Source organism: Mytilus californianus, unplaced genomic scaffold (assembly GCF_021869535.1).
Source record: "Mytilus californianus isolate M0D057914Y unplaced genomic scaffold, xbMytCali1.0.p SCAF_10, whole genome shotgun sequence".
Lineage (NCBI taxonomy): Eukaryota > Metazoa > Mollusca > Bivalvia > Mytilida > Mytilidae > Mytilus > Mytilus californianus.
The window spans coordinates 5,440,320-5,458,277 of record NW_026262582.1 but is presented as its reverse complement, the minus strand read 5'-3'; the positions used below and the strand labels follow the sequence as shown (position 1 = coordinate 5,458,277).

General features: G+C 32.8%; 1 protein-coding gene across 4 annotated transcripts in view; it reads right to left on the bottom strand.

Moving 5' to 3' along the window:
* Positions 1-1,312: 1,312 nt before the first annotated feature.
* LOC127717502 (mesotocin receptor-like) overlaps positions 1,313-17,958 on the bottom strand; it is a 91,933-nt gene continuing 75,287 nt past the window's right edge. Inside the window, exons 1-6 of one of the 4 annotated variants that reach the window (XM_052223188.1) lie at positions 9,773-9,964; positions 7,274-7,415; positions 4,994-5,316; positions 3,988-4,126; positions 2,319-2,420; positions 1,313-1,669 (exon numbers count right to left, since the gene is read on the bottom strand). In XM_052223188.1, coding sequence (XP_052079148.1) covers positions 1,416-1,669; positions 2,319-2,420; positions 3,988-4,126; positions 4,994-5,316; positions 7,274-7,415; positions 9,773-9,898 — 1,086 coding nt within the window. In that variant the 5' untranslated portion in view covers positions 9,899-9,964 and the 3' untranslated portion in view covers positions 1,313-1,415. Of the gene's footprint in view, positions 1,670-2,318; positions 2,421-3,987; positions 4,127-4,993; positions 5,317-7,273; positions 7,416-9,772; positions 9,965-17,958 lie in introns of those variants that run through there. The other 3 variants (XM_052223187.1, XM_052223186.1, XM_052223184.1) reach the window with 3 other exon arrangements.

Sequence of the window (17,958 nt, the reverse complement as noted above, 5' to 3'; positions counted from 1 at the left end):
AAATAAAATTAATTCTCATTTCTATATACCGTTTAAAATACAAGAATTAGCAATCAGTGGATCATAGCTAACTTGCTAAAGCAAGTCAATATCAATTATTTATTAGGAAATACAATTTCGTCTGAAACTATCATTTTGATCATAACATCATCTGAAACGTCTGAAAAATAAATTATTCTGTGATACTAGTTTTCAATCTTTCGGTCACTTTTCAGACATAGCCAATACATTAAATTCCATACCGCTTAGACAATTCAGTATGAGCTTGATATGTACAGGTAAATACCCACTAATGAAAAGTCTGAACATAGACTGAACCGATCTTAATTAACTACAAGCAAAATGTCTGAAAAGTACTGAAATTACCACATTGGACAAGTCTGAACATTGACTGAAATACTGAAAATTACATGATAATTTATTGTTCAGTTTTTAAATAGCTGTTAAGATCAAAATGAACGTTTCAAATCAAAATTGGTTTAGTAGTGTTATTTACAAAATAACTAAACATTCTCTGAATTCCTTGAACGAAAGTGATCATTTGTGAGAACGAACAGCCATAGAATGACATTTAAAAAGAACTAAACCAGTAAAATAAGTGTAAGAAGATTCCAATGGAGTAATAGGAAACTACAAATCGACGAAAACGGACAACAAAATGGACAAATGAAAAAAAGTCCGCAATATACTACACTGATAGCTAAAGATTTGGTATTGTAAACCCCGTCCAAATATCTTTAAATAATTGTTGAAATCTTCGCTTAGAGGATTCCGAAGTTGAGTTTAAACTTCAGTTCATTTTAAGTATATTACAAACAACATGAACAATAACAAAACAAGTTACGTATTACAACCAACCAATAGAATTGGGAGGCAGGTGATTAAACTTTGATTAATCCCTATCCCGTTCTCTGTTTCTTTTGTAATAACTAATAACATCCGGCCATATAAGGGACCGCGAAATCAATAGGAGTAACCGGGGATTGTTGTCGTTTTAATGCTGAGGTTCAACAGGTGAATTAAACAAATGGAATGATTTTAATTCACTTCCACCTTAATTTTCAATCACGCTTTTCCATTTTGACCCCATCACCTTTGAGGAAACTAAAGTCTTATGGTAAGGTAACACTACCTATAAATTTGAATATATCCTGCAGACGACTTGGTGTTGATTCATACATTTGCATATCTTCTGTTATAAAGTAACAGGTGTGAGCAAAATGAGATTGAACCTTGCTAGGATCTTAACCATTATCCCGGAGTTTACTTTATCGTAAAACAGAACTATAAGTAGAATCATTATACTGTACAGTTGACTTGGTAGTTTGTATTTCATTTTGCAATTATGTATTAATAATTTTTTCTCAGTTTTTAAGTTAAACAAACAAGATATGTTAAGACAAATAAAAAGAAAATCACGGAATTGCCTGCGTTCTTGTCCCGTTTGTGAAAATTGACGTTTTCAAGGTTCCAGACGGGTTAAATCTATATGTTCCAAACTCTTTTCTTTTGAAAATTTTCCTATGGAATACTAAGAAAACAAAAGGATTCACAAGGCTATTCAATGGCGCCAAGACGTACAAAAGTTGAAAAGTAACTCCAAATTCAATATGTTTCCACATCAACAACGATGTACCAACGCACACCGGTGTCCAGCAAACAATGTATGCTGTAAAAGAAAACATACATATGTGTATTTTGAAATAGGAAATTGTGGCACTTAAAAGATGGAATCAAATTTAACAACGGTGCTTTCGTCGTCAATACATTAACGTCAAAGGTCAACTACATAATTATATTTTGAACATATACCAATGTCTTTGCAATTGGTTCTAAAAAGAGTTTTATTTAACACCTCTCATAACTGAAAACTAAGATAAAATTTGAGATCCTTAGAATGCTATCATTCATACTTTCCCCCAAGAAAATGTTGTTGTATTTTTTTCTTTATTTTTCTTTGTATTTGTACATTTCGTTTTTCTGTTTTGGTTTTGTTGGTTTCGGATGTGTATCGTCTTTTGATTTACGATTTTTTCGACTCTTTGAAACATCGCTTTTTCAGTTCTTTTTACTCTTAACGTATTATGTATCCTGGTTTTGCCTCTATGTTATTATGCAGCTACCACCTCCGACGCGTGCCCTATCTACACAAACCATCCTTTTGGAGTTAATGCGATTCCCTCTGCCTTTTACTTTGATTTGTATCTTAATAAATGCGATTCCCTCAGCCTTTTGCTTTGATTTGTATCTTAGATTTATGAGATCTCAACATCGGTAAACTACTATTGCCACTTATTTAGTAAGTTCTGAATACATACCAGTTACGATGATCAGAAGTAATTTGATTGTCCTTATTTTTGCCTGAGCAATTAGAGGTTTCCTTGTACTTCTTGTCTTACCATCATTTTTATGTGTTGAATCTACAGATAGTATTACAATTCAGTTTCTAAACAATACGTTTAGACATTATACGAAGTAAAAGTTACACAATCCTGTGGGTTTTATCCTTAATGAACTGACCATTCATCTTTTGTGGGGACATGCTTTACTTGATACATTTTGATGTATTTGTTTCAGAAGAGACGTGAATAAAGAGTTTGTTTCCATTGCAAATTAGGAAGAAAACAAAAAACACGACATTGATTTCCAAACGCGTTTTCTAATTCCTGTATGTTATTGTAAAAACATATTTTTTTTTAATTTAAGTTGAAAATTGTTTTACTGAGGCAATAAAATAACTGGTCACTGCCTTAAATCAAACTGTTATCGGTGTTAAGTTCTAACAGTATCAACGTGAAACTGGTGGCGTTTAACACCACTTTCAGCACTTTCTTTTATTTTGTGGCGGCCAGTTTTTATTGACGGAAGACGCCGTGGTGCCCGAAGAGAACCGCTGACCTTCGGTATTGAAACATACGATCCCAGTCAATCAATATTGTAGGCGAACGCACCCGCCACGTGTTTGACTCGAACTCACTACCTCAGTGTTGACAGACTAATGATACAGTAGTTGAACTACTTAGACCAATCGGTCACTGAGCCCCCCACCGTCCCCCTTAATAATTTATACTAGCTTCAAAACAAATATCAACATATTTCATATATTTCGTCCAAACCTGTGTTTTATAATTTTATGAATATATATAGATTCAATAAATGTTTAGTTTTGTGTATGCAATGCTAAAAAAACATAACCATTGCTTTCACGTAGAAATATATGAGGAAAACAAAGTGAAATACAAAGTAAAAGGCAATTGGTTATTAAGGTATAAACTTAATGCAAGCAGGATATCAAAAGACATTGTTGTATATATTATTAAAATGGCCTATCGAAAAGGAATCCAAATGAAAGAAGGAGCCAATTTGTCAAGTAAAGTGTAGACAATATCTTACGTGATGGACACTGAATGAGTTTGAAGTTTCGGTTTGATAGAAAACGGAAAAACTTTTTTTCAAATCTTTACTAGAGGAAACTGATCTTTTTTATCCTCTTACAAGAATTGTGAATGTGTCATGTTTTGAGTGATCGTGTACCTCACTATTGTGGTACTACCTAAGAGTTTAAGAGTCATAGTCTATTAGAAATTGTCTCTTGCAAAAAGTAATTGTATTTATGCAAAATTAATTGATAAGAAATTATGATGAAACTTAGCATTGTCATCAACTGAACAAAATTGCGATATGTGTTTTTTGTCATGTTTTGCTCATTGTTCAAAACCTTACCTTGAACTGAGGTTGCTAACAGCTACGACAATTCTTCTCTGCTGGAATAATTGTCTCATTTTGGTAGTTATTATCTGTCTTCTTATTTTATATTGCAGGTCATCTTGATTATATGTTATTTCAATTTACTGCAAGTATGTAGTTATCACGTTTTAACTAAGTATAATAAGGTCTTGTATTTTCGTTGTGTGTATTTGTTTAACTAAATGTTGTGTATACCTATACTCAATTATATTTGTTTATTTTTCAATTATTTTTACTTACTTAGGCTTCTTCTGATATTCTCATTTAAAAGTATATTTCTCTCGCGCCGACATATTGTCACAACTATACTTATATAGCACGCTCCAATGATAAGGACAGGTAAAATCAGAATGAGGCTGATATCAAACATAAGCATAACCTAAATGCATAAAGAAACACAATGTTCTGTTAGTAATTGTTCACTGAATATGCCTTGGCATATTCCAAGACTCCAAGAGGGTATGACTTGTAATTGCTGTATAATGTCATATATTTTGTCATAAAATTTTAGAAATACAATATTTGGATTGATGAAGTACAAGTTAGATAGAAGAACTCTATACATGTCATAGGGCTAGGCATAACCATATGAAGCTTGGTGTATTATAACAAGAGGCTATAACTTGTATATGCTGAGAAAATGCGACAGAAATGTGTTCCGGATAGACAAATTTGCAGAGGTAAACAAGTTCCCTCCTTTGTAGCGGACGTATAATTGAGTAAAATTGGAAACCTTCCAGAACACAAGGTACATCTCAATTACTCTTACTTTTCTCTCTTTTTTTATCTTTCACTCATGTACTGTTGCTACACAGAAAGTTCAAAATGGAAAAAATGAAATCATCGCTTTTGCCGTTAAGTTTGATTTCAACCGACCCTCATTGTAAATTTCGAGATGTATGTCAAGATGTCAAGCAGACTCTGTTATATACTTTATCTCATTTTGATAGACCTCACTTACCAAATATTAAACTATTAAAAAATGAAACGAAACCATCTAATAGTATATAGTTGAATGCATTTTCTCACGTATTGCATTCTGTGTTATGTCTTGTAAGCTTCAATTTCTCACCCTATTTTTTCTATGCTGTGTTCCATGGACCGTTTTGTGTTTTCGTTCTCTTTATTCGACTTAAAAATGTTCATTATTTCCGTTTTATATTCTTCCATATTAAAGAAAGTAAAAAACGAAAACATTATTTTCAAATAAATAATGGTTCCATAGGATAAAAAATAGAAACTTTACCTTTTTAGAATTGCCAAAATCATGTCTACATTTTCCATTGTTGAATCTTACACACACCATATATGGAAGAGAAAGTAATATTGCCAGAACCCACGTTGTCACTATCAATGATACTCTGTATTTCACACCTCTGCCAGAAGATGATATAGGTCTTCGAATAACATACAAACGATCAAGTGTCAAGGTAATGATAGCAAACGTAGATACATAAATAGGGAACATCTTTACTCCATACAATATATAACAGGCGTATCTAGTCCAACCGATATGAAATCTGAATATAATAACCTCGGGTAAAACATAAATTAAACCAACACAAAAATCTGAAACAGGAAAATTTAATTGATTAATGTAATGACTACAAAACAGAAAAAAAAAATATTATCATAATTGTTAACACTATTATTTCGTTCGCATTTTTCTTGGGATCTACAAATCAGATCTTTCTGAAATTTGGTATTAATCAGACTGTTAGTTTTTTTTTTTAAATTGTCCTATTTATAGGGCAAAGTAATTGAAGTTATTATATTCAAGAGCGATATATCCAAATAAGCAAAATCCTTTGTGTTGCACAATCAATACCATGAGAAAATGAATGAATTACGAGACACTATACAGAATAGGACGTTAACATGCAATAGTCTAATCTCAAGGCGGTACAAGGTGCTCGTAAAACTGTTTAAATGTTTAATTACATCCGCCTGTTTCCTAGAAGCTAATATATTTTGATCATATTGATTTTAAGGATGTTTGCTACTCTTGTTTCAAAATAACAAGCTTTTTAAAAGACTGTCACAAATTGAAAGTATATGAATAAAGGAACTAAAAAAGCAGAAAAAAATGAAGGGTCTGTGTGCTTGTTTTCGAGATATGAGCCATAGAAAATTTGGCGGGAAATGATTCTCTCTAGATTTTTCATACATATAACATTGGCACCTTTTCCTTAAAACAATATGAAAAAATAACAAAGATTTTATAAGATTTTGGAAAATGGCTTATTTAAACTGTATGTAATACAACTGTGAAAAGAAAAGTAGGGGTTTGCGGGCAAAATGTTTAATGGCACTACATAGGTAAAACCAGAGGATTCCCAATACCTGGCAAAAATCAAAAACTAGAAGAGCAAACATCCTTAAGAAATTATAACCGAATTAGGCAGTCAGTACATTTGCTGTACTTTGAAAACAAACAAATTTATTTTCGACTCATCACTTTTTCTTCGTAGTATCATTTAAATAGACTTATATTGGACAATTAATGTAGACTTTATGTCAAATTCACAATTTTTATTTCTGTATAAAAAAAAATGAGATGTGTAATGTCTGACAAAATGACAAGTATACATAAAAGACAAAAAGACGAAGATTTGAATAGTTAATTGTAACCGTACAGTCTTCCATTATAAGCCAAACTAATACCGTGTAGTAAGTTATAAAACAAAACACAGGATGACAAAATATGACAGTTCAAAAAACAAAATAACGGCCTGGTGTATGATACAATAATACACAAGCAAAAACATTATAGCAGACATCAAGCAAATACAACCACTGAATTACAGGCTTTGAACAGTAACATAAAAAAGTGGTGGTGTTAAACATATGTTTTAAACGCTCATCCCTCCACTAGTCTGTAAAAATTGTGTAGCAACACGACATAAAAACATATTATAAAAATCAGTTGGAAAGCGTTGAAATCATCAGATTGTTACTAGGAACAACATAAATAACAATTAGAAAACATATAAGAGTACTAACAGTTACTAAAAGATAGTTCAACTAATAACTATTATCCCAGGCCAAAATAGCAATCTGTACATTTCTAAAACATTTATAATGTAGTGTAGCAAAATAGAAATATCGACAGGAAATAGGCCATTAGTGTTTGTTACTGTATAGCAATACATGTTTAGTTATACATTTCATTTTATAATTATAGATATATTAACCATATTAGCGTTTCTGAATACCTCTATAGTAATTTTTTATGTTATATAGGTACCATTCTTAAATTGACCGTTTTTAAATTTGGAAATTTCTTCAAAAACTAAGGTTTCCTCAGACAAAGTTGACCTTAGATGGATTTTGCTGTTATTGTTTTTTCCCTTTTGGTGATATAGATCTGTGTTGTGATTCGGTAGATATACATTCTTCAATTGGTTTTCCGATATTGTGGTTTGAGTGTTCCTCGTGAAGGTAAATCCAGAAGAGCGCTTCGGATGCATACAATTTATAAAGTGTTATTTTCATATTTCATACTGATATATTATGAATTTGTTACCTGCTATTGCTAAATTTTGTACGAAGAAAGCCATCCTACTATTATGTTTCTTGCGCAGAAGTAATATCAGTATAGTTGAATTAAACACCAAAATTCCGACCAGAATTCCCACTGCCAGCCATTTTGTTACTTCATTGGCTGCCTGAAGACAAGTACACAAAAAAGATATAAATATAATATAAACTAGAACATTGAAAAAAAGAGAAAGATTTCTTTTAGCACAGCTGACCATTAGGACTACATTTTTGCACAGTGTATGTGAGCTATTGTCATCACTTTGCGTCCGTTGCTAAATTTTCTGTTCCTTCGTCCATCTGTCGTACGACAATTCACAGTTTAATCACACGTCTGAAGCAACCAGGCAAATTAAAACAAAACTTATGGATAATAGGAATTATACTCGGAAGATACTATTTGAATAGTTTCCGTTTCGTTCTGATTTGCTGTCTAAACTGTGTTACAGATCTAGATCAAGTAGGTTTCTGTTTTTAATCAATTTTTTTTTTTTATTTCTTATATCTATGATTTTTTATATCAATACTAGAATGTGAATAACTGCATCTCACCGCTCTGCCTTCAACAAGAAGCAACTCATATCGTATAGTATGATATTGACACAGATAGACGACTCCAAAATAGAATCTATGACAAACGTGATGATTTTAACTTTCTAATTGTCAACACTGCCCATTTCTCAACAGTAACATACCCTCTCTTCCATGGTATAGCGTTTACATATATCAGTCAATACGTTACACTCGTGCTTGTTAACACTATAAAGACTTCATTAACAGGGGTCCTTACGCAAAAACTACTCCAACAGAGTAATGAGAGTGAACGACTGATTCGACACTATATAGGTTGTGCGTTCACAATCAGGAATTGGTTGACCAAAACGATGTGTCGGTGTCTCAACTAACTAGTGACATGTTTTCGCGGTCTCAGATCTTTATATACCAATATAGTAATCTGATCTGTTATTTAACCGATTGTGTCCTATTCCGGATTGTGACATTTTAATTGAGCACGGCGGGTGATGCATGCAGAGCAGGATACGCTTATCCTGTCGACTCATCCGGTCTTGCTCCTTTTGAAGTTAATGCTTTTTCTTCAGTTTTTGTGTGTTACCTTGATTTGTCACTTCCTAATCGATTTCTAAGATTTTGACATCCGAAAACTGCTGTCGCCTTAATCTGTGACAGCCTGGTTTAAGGGCTCCTTACTTTGAGCAGGCATATAAAGGAATTGGCAGGGTGAAAAATGTTTGTGAGCCTCATTTTCAACCCTCCATCCTTTATTAGTGGTGTAACAGCACACCATAAGAACAAACTATAAAAGTCAATGGAAAAAAGTTTGACTCATCGAATTGATACTAAGCTTTAGCACAAAAATAACTTAAAAAAAGAAAAGACAGATAAGTACTAATCGATAGAAATTTTAATCTATTAATGATCAGGTAGTGACTAAAAAATCGAAAAGTCAGATACCGTAAAATTAAAATGACAATCTCTTCTCATAAGCGATAAATTGTATCATTTGTATGCACTGTATATATCACATAACGGTTAAACAATTGTTTATACGATCTTTGATGTTTGTATAAGTATTCATTTAAAATTCTAATATGACGTCCTTATTACGTTTTGTAAACAAAGCGGTGTTCTAAGCAGCACAAAATATGTTTGACACATGCGAACAATCTTACGTAACATTTTCGTTATTTCCTTTTTTACCCTAATAAAATATATACATTTTAGCTGCTTACATAACATTTTATTATATATTGTTATTCAATCAACATATATTTACCATGCTATTAATTTTTAAATGTAATGTAAATACTCCATGGGGAAGAAACGGGAACAGCCAAACTTTTCTAAGGTATTTTCGCTTCGACCTATAAAAATACTGCATTTGTCCTATTAAAATCGAAATAATTCCATCATGTCATGTTTTATGCTCATTTAAACATGGGTATGCATTATATTTGACCATATTTTACACCTCGCTAACGCTCAGTGTAAGATATCGACAAATATAATGCCTACCTATGTTAAAATGAGCATAGAGCATGACAGAATTATTTCTTAAATAGAAACTGATAGTATAAGTCCCTTGGGTTTGATAATTAATACATTGAGAATGCTGATATTGCCTAATCGCGCAATGGCAGATCATTTAAAGAATGTGTACCCTAGTGGACCACGTGGTTTCTAAACAAATCAGGCAATTAGTTTACCGTTCCTAAAACGACTTCTGTCATCAGTATTTATCGGGTTTATTTAATAAAACTTTTAAACAACATGATCGAAGTAAATATTTTTGATAACATGTCCATATAACTCGTGCATTTGAATTTTTACGTGTAATTTTTATCGTAAAAAAAAATACGACATTTTGGTCTCTGGTGAAGATTGTCTCAATGGCAATCATTGCACATCTTCCTATTTTATATTTTCTTTTACTAAGATCATAATTTCCACGAAAGTCTATACTTACAGAAGGAAAGTTTATCTTCTTTCTCGATTCATTCATCAAAGCTGTGTCAAAGCTACTAATAACACTCACATTGGAATAAGATGCATTCATTGTGGGTATAAAACCATTCGTTGTGTTGTATGCCATTTATTGTTTATTCAAATATCAAGGATATAAACATTCTAAAGACAGTATGAATTCAATCTACATTTCTGTTCTGAAATTAGAATTAAAATGATCACTTGAATGTTTACTTTAAAACCTTAAAATATTGGATTTATACATACATCTATTGAATGAAAATAACACATGATAAATTTTGTTCGTTCGAAGCGTTTTTATCAGAAACGTTTAACCCTAAATCTTTGAAAGCCTGGAATGTAAAACGTTAGGAGCTATTATCAAAACGAATCTTTTATAGCCGACTATATGGTATGGGTTTTTCTCATTGTTGAAGACCGTTCGGTTGCCTTTAATTGCTCACATCCACTTCATTTAAACGTTGGTAGATAGTTGTCTCATTGGTTATCAGCGTTTTCCTGGATCTACTTTCATCAGAAACGTTTAACCCTAAATATTTGAAAGCCTGGAATGTAAAACGTAAGGAGTTATCTTATCAAAAAGAACCTTTTATAGCCGACTATACGGTATAGGGTTTTCTCGTTGTTGAAGGCCGTACGTTTGCCTATAATTGCTTACATCCACTTCATTTTAACTTTGGTAGATAGTTGTCTCATTAGCAATCATACCTCATCTTCTTATTTTTATATGGTAGAAATTACACGAATTTAATATTGTATGCATTGGTGGGTCATGGCATTATTAAGAAAAAGTTAGTTGATTAGAAATATTTAAGACTATTCAAAGAACAAAAGAGGTCTACGCTGTGAAGTTTTAAGGAAAAGGGCAACCAAAGCAAGTCAAGAAAGAGTCACATAAGTGTAGAATTATAGTCACTTAACTTCTCCAGTCTTGTATTGGGGAAGGATGTTTATTTTAAACACAATCACGTCTGATGCATTCATTAAATGTATTATCCAGTCCTCAGACATTGCAAAACACATTCAACTTTTTTTGTTATCCCTTTCCAGCCTCTATGCCCACAGAAACTAGACAACTGATTAAAGGTTAAATACTAGCATGTTACTGTCTTAAATGTGGCTGAAATGTTTGATATTTGACTTGAAAAAGCAACTGCTAGTAGTCTACAGGAGATATAGCATTTTTGAGTTATTCGCCAGCCATCAGATCTTGGGTTCATCCGAGTTATCTATAGGAAACCAGCTGATAAAGCGAAAATGATGACGTAATTTGATTTTAGTTTTTTTGAAGCAAACAGCATGTCTATGCCTGTTTAAAAAAAAAGAAACGTGAATAGGGTCCATGAAGAGGGGGGGGGGGGGTAACTTCCTATTATTGGGTATACGGGGATGTGTCAAACATATGGGTCATAATTTTGCGAGATTGTATATCAAAATGGCCCTCCTTTACAATGACATCCTACATTAAAATGCATTTACGTTTAATAACTGTATATTGATTTTGGGTATGATCTACATATCAAATATAAATTTGCTATTGAGAATCTTGCATTATTAATGGTTAATCATTATATTAACACCCACATCTTGAAGCAAGTGCCGACGGCACTATAAATAAGTAACATCGTTCTATTTCGGCACACTCCTACATAGTAGAATGGCTAATGCGCTATAGACACCCGCACCTACTAAAATCTAACACCCACTTAAACGTGCAGTTAATCCAACAATCTATGCATATATATAACGATAAAATATATGTGCACCAAACGATGTCAATTCATATATAAAAACTTAAGGGTAGTTGTGATGATATAGATTTAGTGCCTATATAAGCATGGGTCATATTTTAAATATTGTATATAAGTATGGATCATTACTTCTAAAATATTTATATAACCATAGGTACTGAATTTCAGTGAATGTTATACTAAAATGGGTACGTTTTTTGAGTCACAAATGGAACACCCCTACCAAAAAAATATTGAAGTTACCCCCCGTGAGGTCTTACGAACCTTTCTACTATCGGTTGTCTAGCTTAGTGGAGCTGGCTGAAATACCAAATTTATCTGTGCGTAATGTGTGTAATCTTTTCACTCAGATTAAATCTTTTGTTAAGCAAACATTTTTGATACCAATGTTACCTTTGATTATAAATTATCTAAAACGTCAATATATCACTTTCAACTTATCCTGCTTTTAATTTGCACCATCCCTTTTGCCCGGTATAGTCCGGTATAGAACAAGTCTACAATTGGCAAAGGGAAACAACCAGTGTTTAAAGTGTGTTAAAACAGCATCAAATCGTCCAAGTACAAATAGATTATATTTAGCCGATTTTACCCGAACGAAGAATATTTTTTTATATGATCAATGTGTTGTTCTTTTTATATAAGTTTTTTTTTTCATTGGTCAAAATTCATTAATGACGTAAAATTTGTAGCTTTCATCTGAATTTTCCACTGTGACGCCACGAAAAGGCGACTTCCATTTGCCAACATAGATATCGTCTAAAATACTTATAGTTAGAAAATCTATTCAATATTTAGAAATATCAAGGATTTGTATAGTAATGTGTTACTATACAAATCCTTGGATATATTTAAATATTTAAAACAACACCTTGTTACCAGCTCTCGGTACGGCAGATTAAACAATTAACAGAGACTAAATTCTGGCGTACACGATACCCAAAACAATTCTTGTAATACCAATTGGAGGATTTGATTGTTTCTACCGTACCGATAGTCGTTTATAGGGTATTAAAACTCTCTGCAAGTCTCGTGTTTTTAATTGAAAACAATAAGTGTCTCGAATAGAAAATTTCGTATCGCACTCGATGCAGTCGTAAAATCTATAATCATCAATTACAATATTTAATCAATATTTAAACGGAAACCGATGGTATTAAAAGATTGGTAACTAAATCTGCTGTTGTTCTGCAATACTATTTGATATGTTTGAGCACCGATGGGAAATTTGTTAAATAGAATAGATACAAATCGCTATCGTTTACATGACATTTTTAAAGTATTCTAAGTTAAAAGTTCATCTAATCGCTACATGTATTTGACAAAATATCTTTAATTACTTCAATACACATATGATGCTAATACAGTGTCTGAAAGAATTAAAACGATCCACATCGTCGTAAATTAATACATTATCGAAATGACAACATCATAAAAGTAATCTTTTATAAAAATATGCAACTCAACTGAGATAATTTAAAACAACGTAATCTATTTTTAGATAAGAAAGACCTTAATTCTCTTACGGAATCAAATAAATACGAGATGTATCTATAATGATGCCTCTCTAACTCATAGAAAAATGTCTCAAAACATTTAAATTGTCATTCATTCTCATATCACATGCACATTACTCATGACCTTATATTAGTGTCGTGGTCGGGTTGACGGAAAAGCGGATAATGAGCAAAACAAAAAATAAGAAATAGAGAAAAATTGGCAAAACAAAAAATAAAATTGCGAATAATAAACCATCAAAAATAAGGAATAGAGAAAAATTGGCAAAAAAAAAAATTACGAATAATAAACCATCAAAAATAAGGAATAGTGAAAAATGGGTAAACAAAATAAATAATAGAGTAAAATTGGGTGCGAAACTATTTAAAAGAAAAAAGAATAAAGTAATGGAAATCCCCCCTTCTTTCTATCCTCTTCTATATACAACGGAAAGATTCCTTATCAGATAGATAGTAATTATCTGCATGATTTCATCGGAGATTGCAATGATGAACAGATATATTAACGATGACAATACGTCGGTCAATACTCAAACATTTTATGTTGACATCAAACTGATGCATTAGGGTTTGTGTAACGAGTATGATATGGTCCTTATAGAATACGTCTGTCAATACTGAAACATTTTGTGTTGACCATAAACTGATACATTAGGGTCTGTGTAACGAGTATGATATGGTCCTTATAGAATACGTCGGTCAATACTTAAACATTTTGTGTTGACATCAAACTGATGCATTAGGGTTTGTGTAACGAGTATGATATGGTCCTTATTGAATACGTCGGTCAATACTTAAACATTTTGTGTTGACATCAAACTGATGCATTAGGGTTTGTGTAACGAGTATGTTATGGTCCTAATAGAATACGTCGGTCAATACTTAAACATTTTGTGTTGACCATAAACTGATGCATTAGGGTTTGTGTAACGAGTATGTTATGGTCCTTATAGATTACGTCGGTCAATACTTAAACATTTTGTGTTGACCATAAACTGATGCATTATGGTTGGTGTAACGAGTATGATATGGTCCTTATAGAATACGTCGGTCAATACTTAAACATTTTGTGTTGACCATAAACTGATGCATTAGGGTTTGTGTAACGAGTATGTTATGGTCCTTATAGAATACGTCGGTCAATACTTAAACATTTTGTGTTGACCATAAACTGATGCATTAGGGTTTGTGTAACGAGTATGATATGGTCCTTATAGAATACGTCTGTCAATACTTAAACATTTTGTGTTGACCATAAACTGATGCATTAGGGTTTGTGTAACGAGTATGATATGGTCCTTATAAAATACGTCGGTCAATACGTAAACATTTTGTGTTGACCATAAACTGATGCATTAGGGTTTGTGTAACGATTATGATATGGTCTTTATAGAATACGTCGGTCAAACTTAAACATTTTATGTTGACCATAAACTGATGCATTAGGGTTTGTGTAACGAGTATGATATGGTCCTTATAGAATACGTCTGTCCATACTTAAACATTTTGTGTTGACCATAAACTGATGCATTAGGGTTTGTGTAACGAGTATGATATGGTCCTTATAGAACACGTCGGTCAATACGTAAACATTTTATGTTGACATCAAACTGATGCATTAGGGTTTGTGTAACGAGTATGATATGGTCCTTATAGAACACGTTGGTCAATACTTAAACATTTTATGTTGACCATAAACTGATGCATTAGGGTTTGTGTAACGAGTATGATATGGTCCTTGTAGAATACGTCGGTCAATACTTAAACATTTTATGTTGACCATAAACCGATGCATTAGGGTTTGTGTAACGAGTATGATATGGTCCTTATAGAATACGTCCGTCAATACGTAAACATTTTATGTTGACATCAAACTGATGCATTAGGGTTTGTGTAACGAGTATGATATGGTCCTTTTGGAATAAGTCGGTCAATACGTAATCTTTTTATGTTGACCATAAACTGATGCAATATGGTTGGTGTAACGAGTATGATATGGTCCTTATAGAATACGTCGGTCAATACTTAAACATTTTGTGTTGACCATAAACTGATGCATTAGGGTTTGTGTAACGAGTATGATATGGTCCTTATAGAATACGTCGGTCAATACTTAAACATTTTGTGTTGACCATAAACTGATGCATTAGGGTTTGTGTAACGAGTATGATGTGGTCCTTATAGAATACGTCGGTCAATACGTAATCATTTTATGTTGACATCAAACTGATGCATTAGGGTTTGTGTAACGAGTATGAAATGGTCCTTATAGAATACGTCGGTCAATACTTAAGCATTTTATGTTGACATCAAACTGATGCATTAGGGTTTGTGTAACGAGTATGATATGGTCCTTATAGAATACGTCGGTCAATACGTAAACATTTAATGTTGACCATAAACTGATGCATTAGGGTTTGTGTAACGAGTATGATATGGTCCTTATAGAATACGTCGGTCAATACTTAAGCATTTTATGTTGACATCAAACTGATGCATTAGGGTTTGTGTAACGAGTATGATATGGTCCTTATAGAATACGTAGGTCAATACGTAATCATTTTATGTTGACATCAAACTGACGCATTAGGGTTTGTGTAACGAATATGATATGGTCCTTATAGAATACGTCGGTCAATACTTAAGCATTTTATGTTGACATCAAACTGATGCATTAGGGTTTGTGTAACGAGTATGATATGGTCCTTATAGAATACGTCGGTCAATACTTAAACATTTTATGTTGACATCAAACTGATGCATTAGGGTTTGTGAAATAAGTATGATATGGTCCTTATAGAATACGTCGGTCAATACTTAAACATTTTGTGTTGACCATAAACTGATGCATTAGGGTTTGTGTAACGAGTATGATATGGTCCTTATTGAATACGTCGGTCAATACTTTAACATTTAATGTTGACATCAAACTGATGCATTAGGGTTTGTGTAACGAGTATGATATGGTCCTTATAGAATACGTCGGTCAATACTTAAGCATTTTGTGTTGACCATAAACTGATGCATTAGGGTTTGTGTAACGAGTATGATATGGTCCTTATAGAATACGTCGGTCAATACTTAAACATTTTGTGTTGACCATAAACTGATGCATTAGGGTTTGTGTAACGAGTATGATATCGTCCTTATAGAATACGTCGGTCAATACTTAAACATTTTGTGTTGACCATAAACTGATGCATTAGGGTTTGTGTAACGAGTATGATATGGTCCTTATAGAATACGTCGGTCAATACGTAAACATTTTGTGTTGACCATAAACTGATGCATTATGGTTGGTGTAACGAGTATGATATGGTCCTTATAGAATACGTCGGTCAATACTTAAACATTTTGTGTTGACCATAAACTGATGCATTAGGGTTTGTGTAACGAGTATGATATGGTCCTTATTGAATACGTCGGTCAATACTTTAACATTTAATGTTGACATCAAACTGATGCATTAGGGTTTGTGTAACGAGTATGATATGGTCCTTATAGAATACGTCGGTCAATACTTAAGCATTTTGTGTTGACCATAAACTGATGCATTAGGGTTTGTGTAACGAGTATGATATGGTCCTTATAGAATACGTCGGTCAATACTTAAACATTTTGTGTTGACCATACACTGATGCATTAGGGTTTGTGTAACGAGTATGATATGGTCCTTATAGAATACGTCGGTCAATACTTAAACATTTTGTGTTGACCATAAACTGATGCATTAGGGTTTTTGTAACGAGTATGATATGGTCCTTATAGAATACGTCGGTCAATACTTAAACATTTTGTGTTGACCATAAACTGATGCATTAGGGTTTGTGTAACGATTATGATATGGTCCTTATAGAATACGTCGGTCAATACTTAAACATTTTGTGTTGACCATAAACTGATGCATTAGGGTTTGTGTAACGAGTATGATGTGGTCCTTATAGAATACGTCGGTCAATACGTAATCATTTTATGTTGACATCAAACTGATGCATTAGGGTTTGTGTAACGAGTATGAAATGGTCCTTATAGAATACGTCGGTCAATACTTAAGCATTTTATGTTGACATCAAACTGATGCATTAGGGTTTGTGTAACGAGTATGATATGGTCCTTATAGAATACGTCGGTCAATACGTAAACATTTAATGTTGACCATAAACTGATGCATTAGGGTTTGTGTAACGAGTATGATATGGTCCTTATAGAATACGTCGGTCAATACTTAAGCATTTTATGTTGACATCAAACTGATGCATTAGGGTTTGTGTAACGAGTATGATATGGTCCTTATAGAATACGTAGGTCAATACGTAATCATTTTATGTTGACATCAAACTGATGCATTAGGGTTTGTGTAACGAGTATGATATGGTCCTTATAGAATACGTCGGTCAATACTTAAGCATTTTATGTTGACATCAAACTGATGCATTAGGGTTTGTGTAACGAGTATGATATGGTCCTTATAGAATACGTCGGTCAATACTTAAACATTTTATGTTGACATCAAACTGATGCATTAGGGTTTGTGAAATAAGTATGATATGGTCCTTATAGAATACGTCGGTCAATACTTAAACATTTTGTGTTGACCATAAACTGATACATTAGGGTCTGTGTAACGAGTATGATATGGTCCTTATAGAATACGTCGGTCAATACTTAAGCATTTTATGTTGACATCAAACTGATGCATTAGGGTTTGTGTAACGAGTATGATATGGTCCTTATAGAATACGTCGGTCAATACGTAAACATTTAATGTTGACCATAAACTGATGCATTAGGGTTTGTGTAACGAGTATGATATGGTCCTTATAGAATACGTAGGTCAATACGTAATCATTTTATGTTGACATCAAACTGATGCATTAGGGTTTGTGTAACGAGTATGA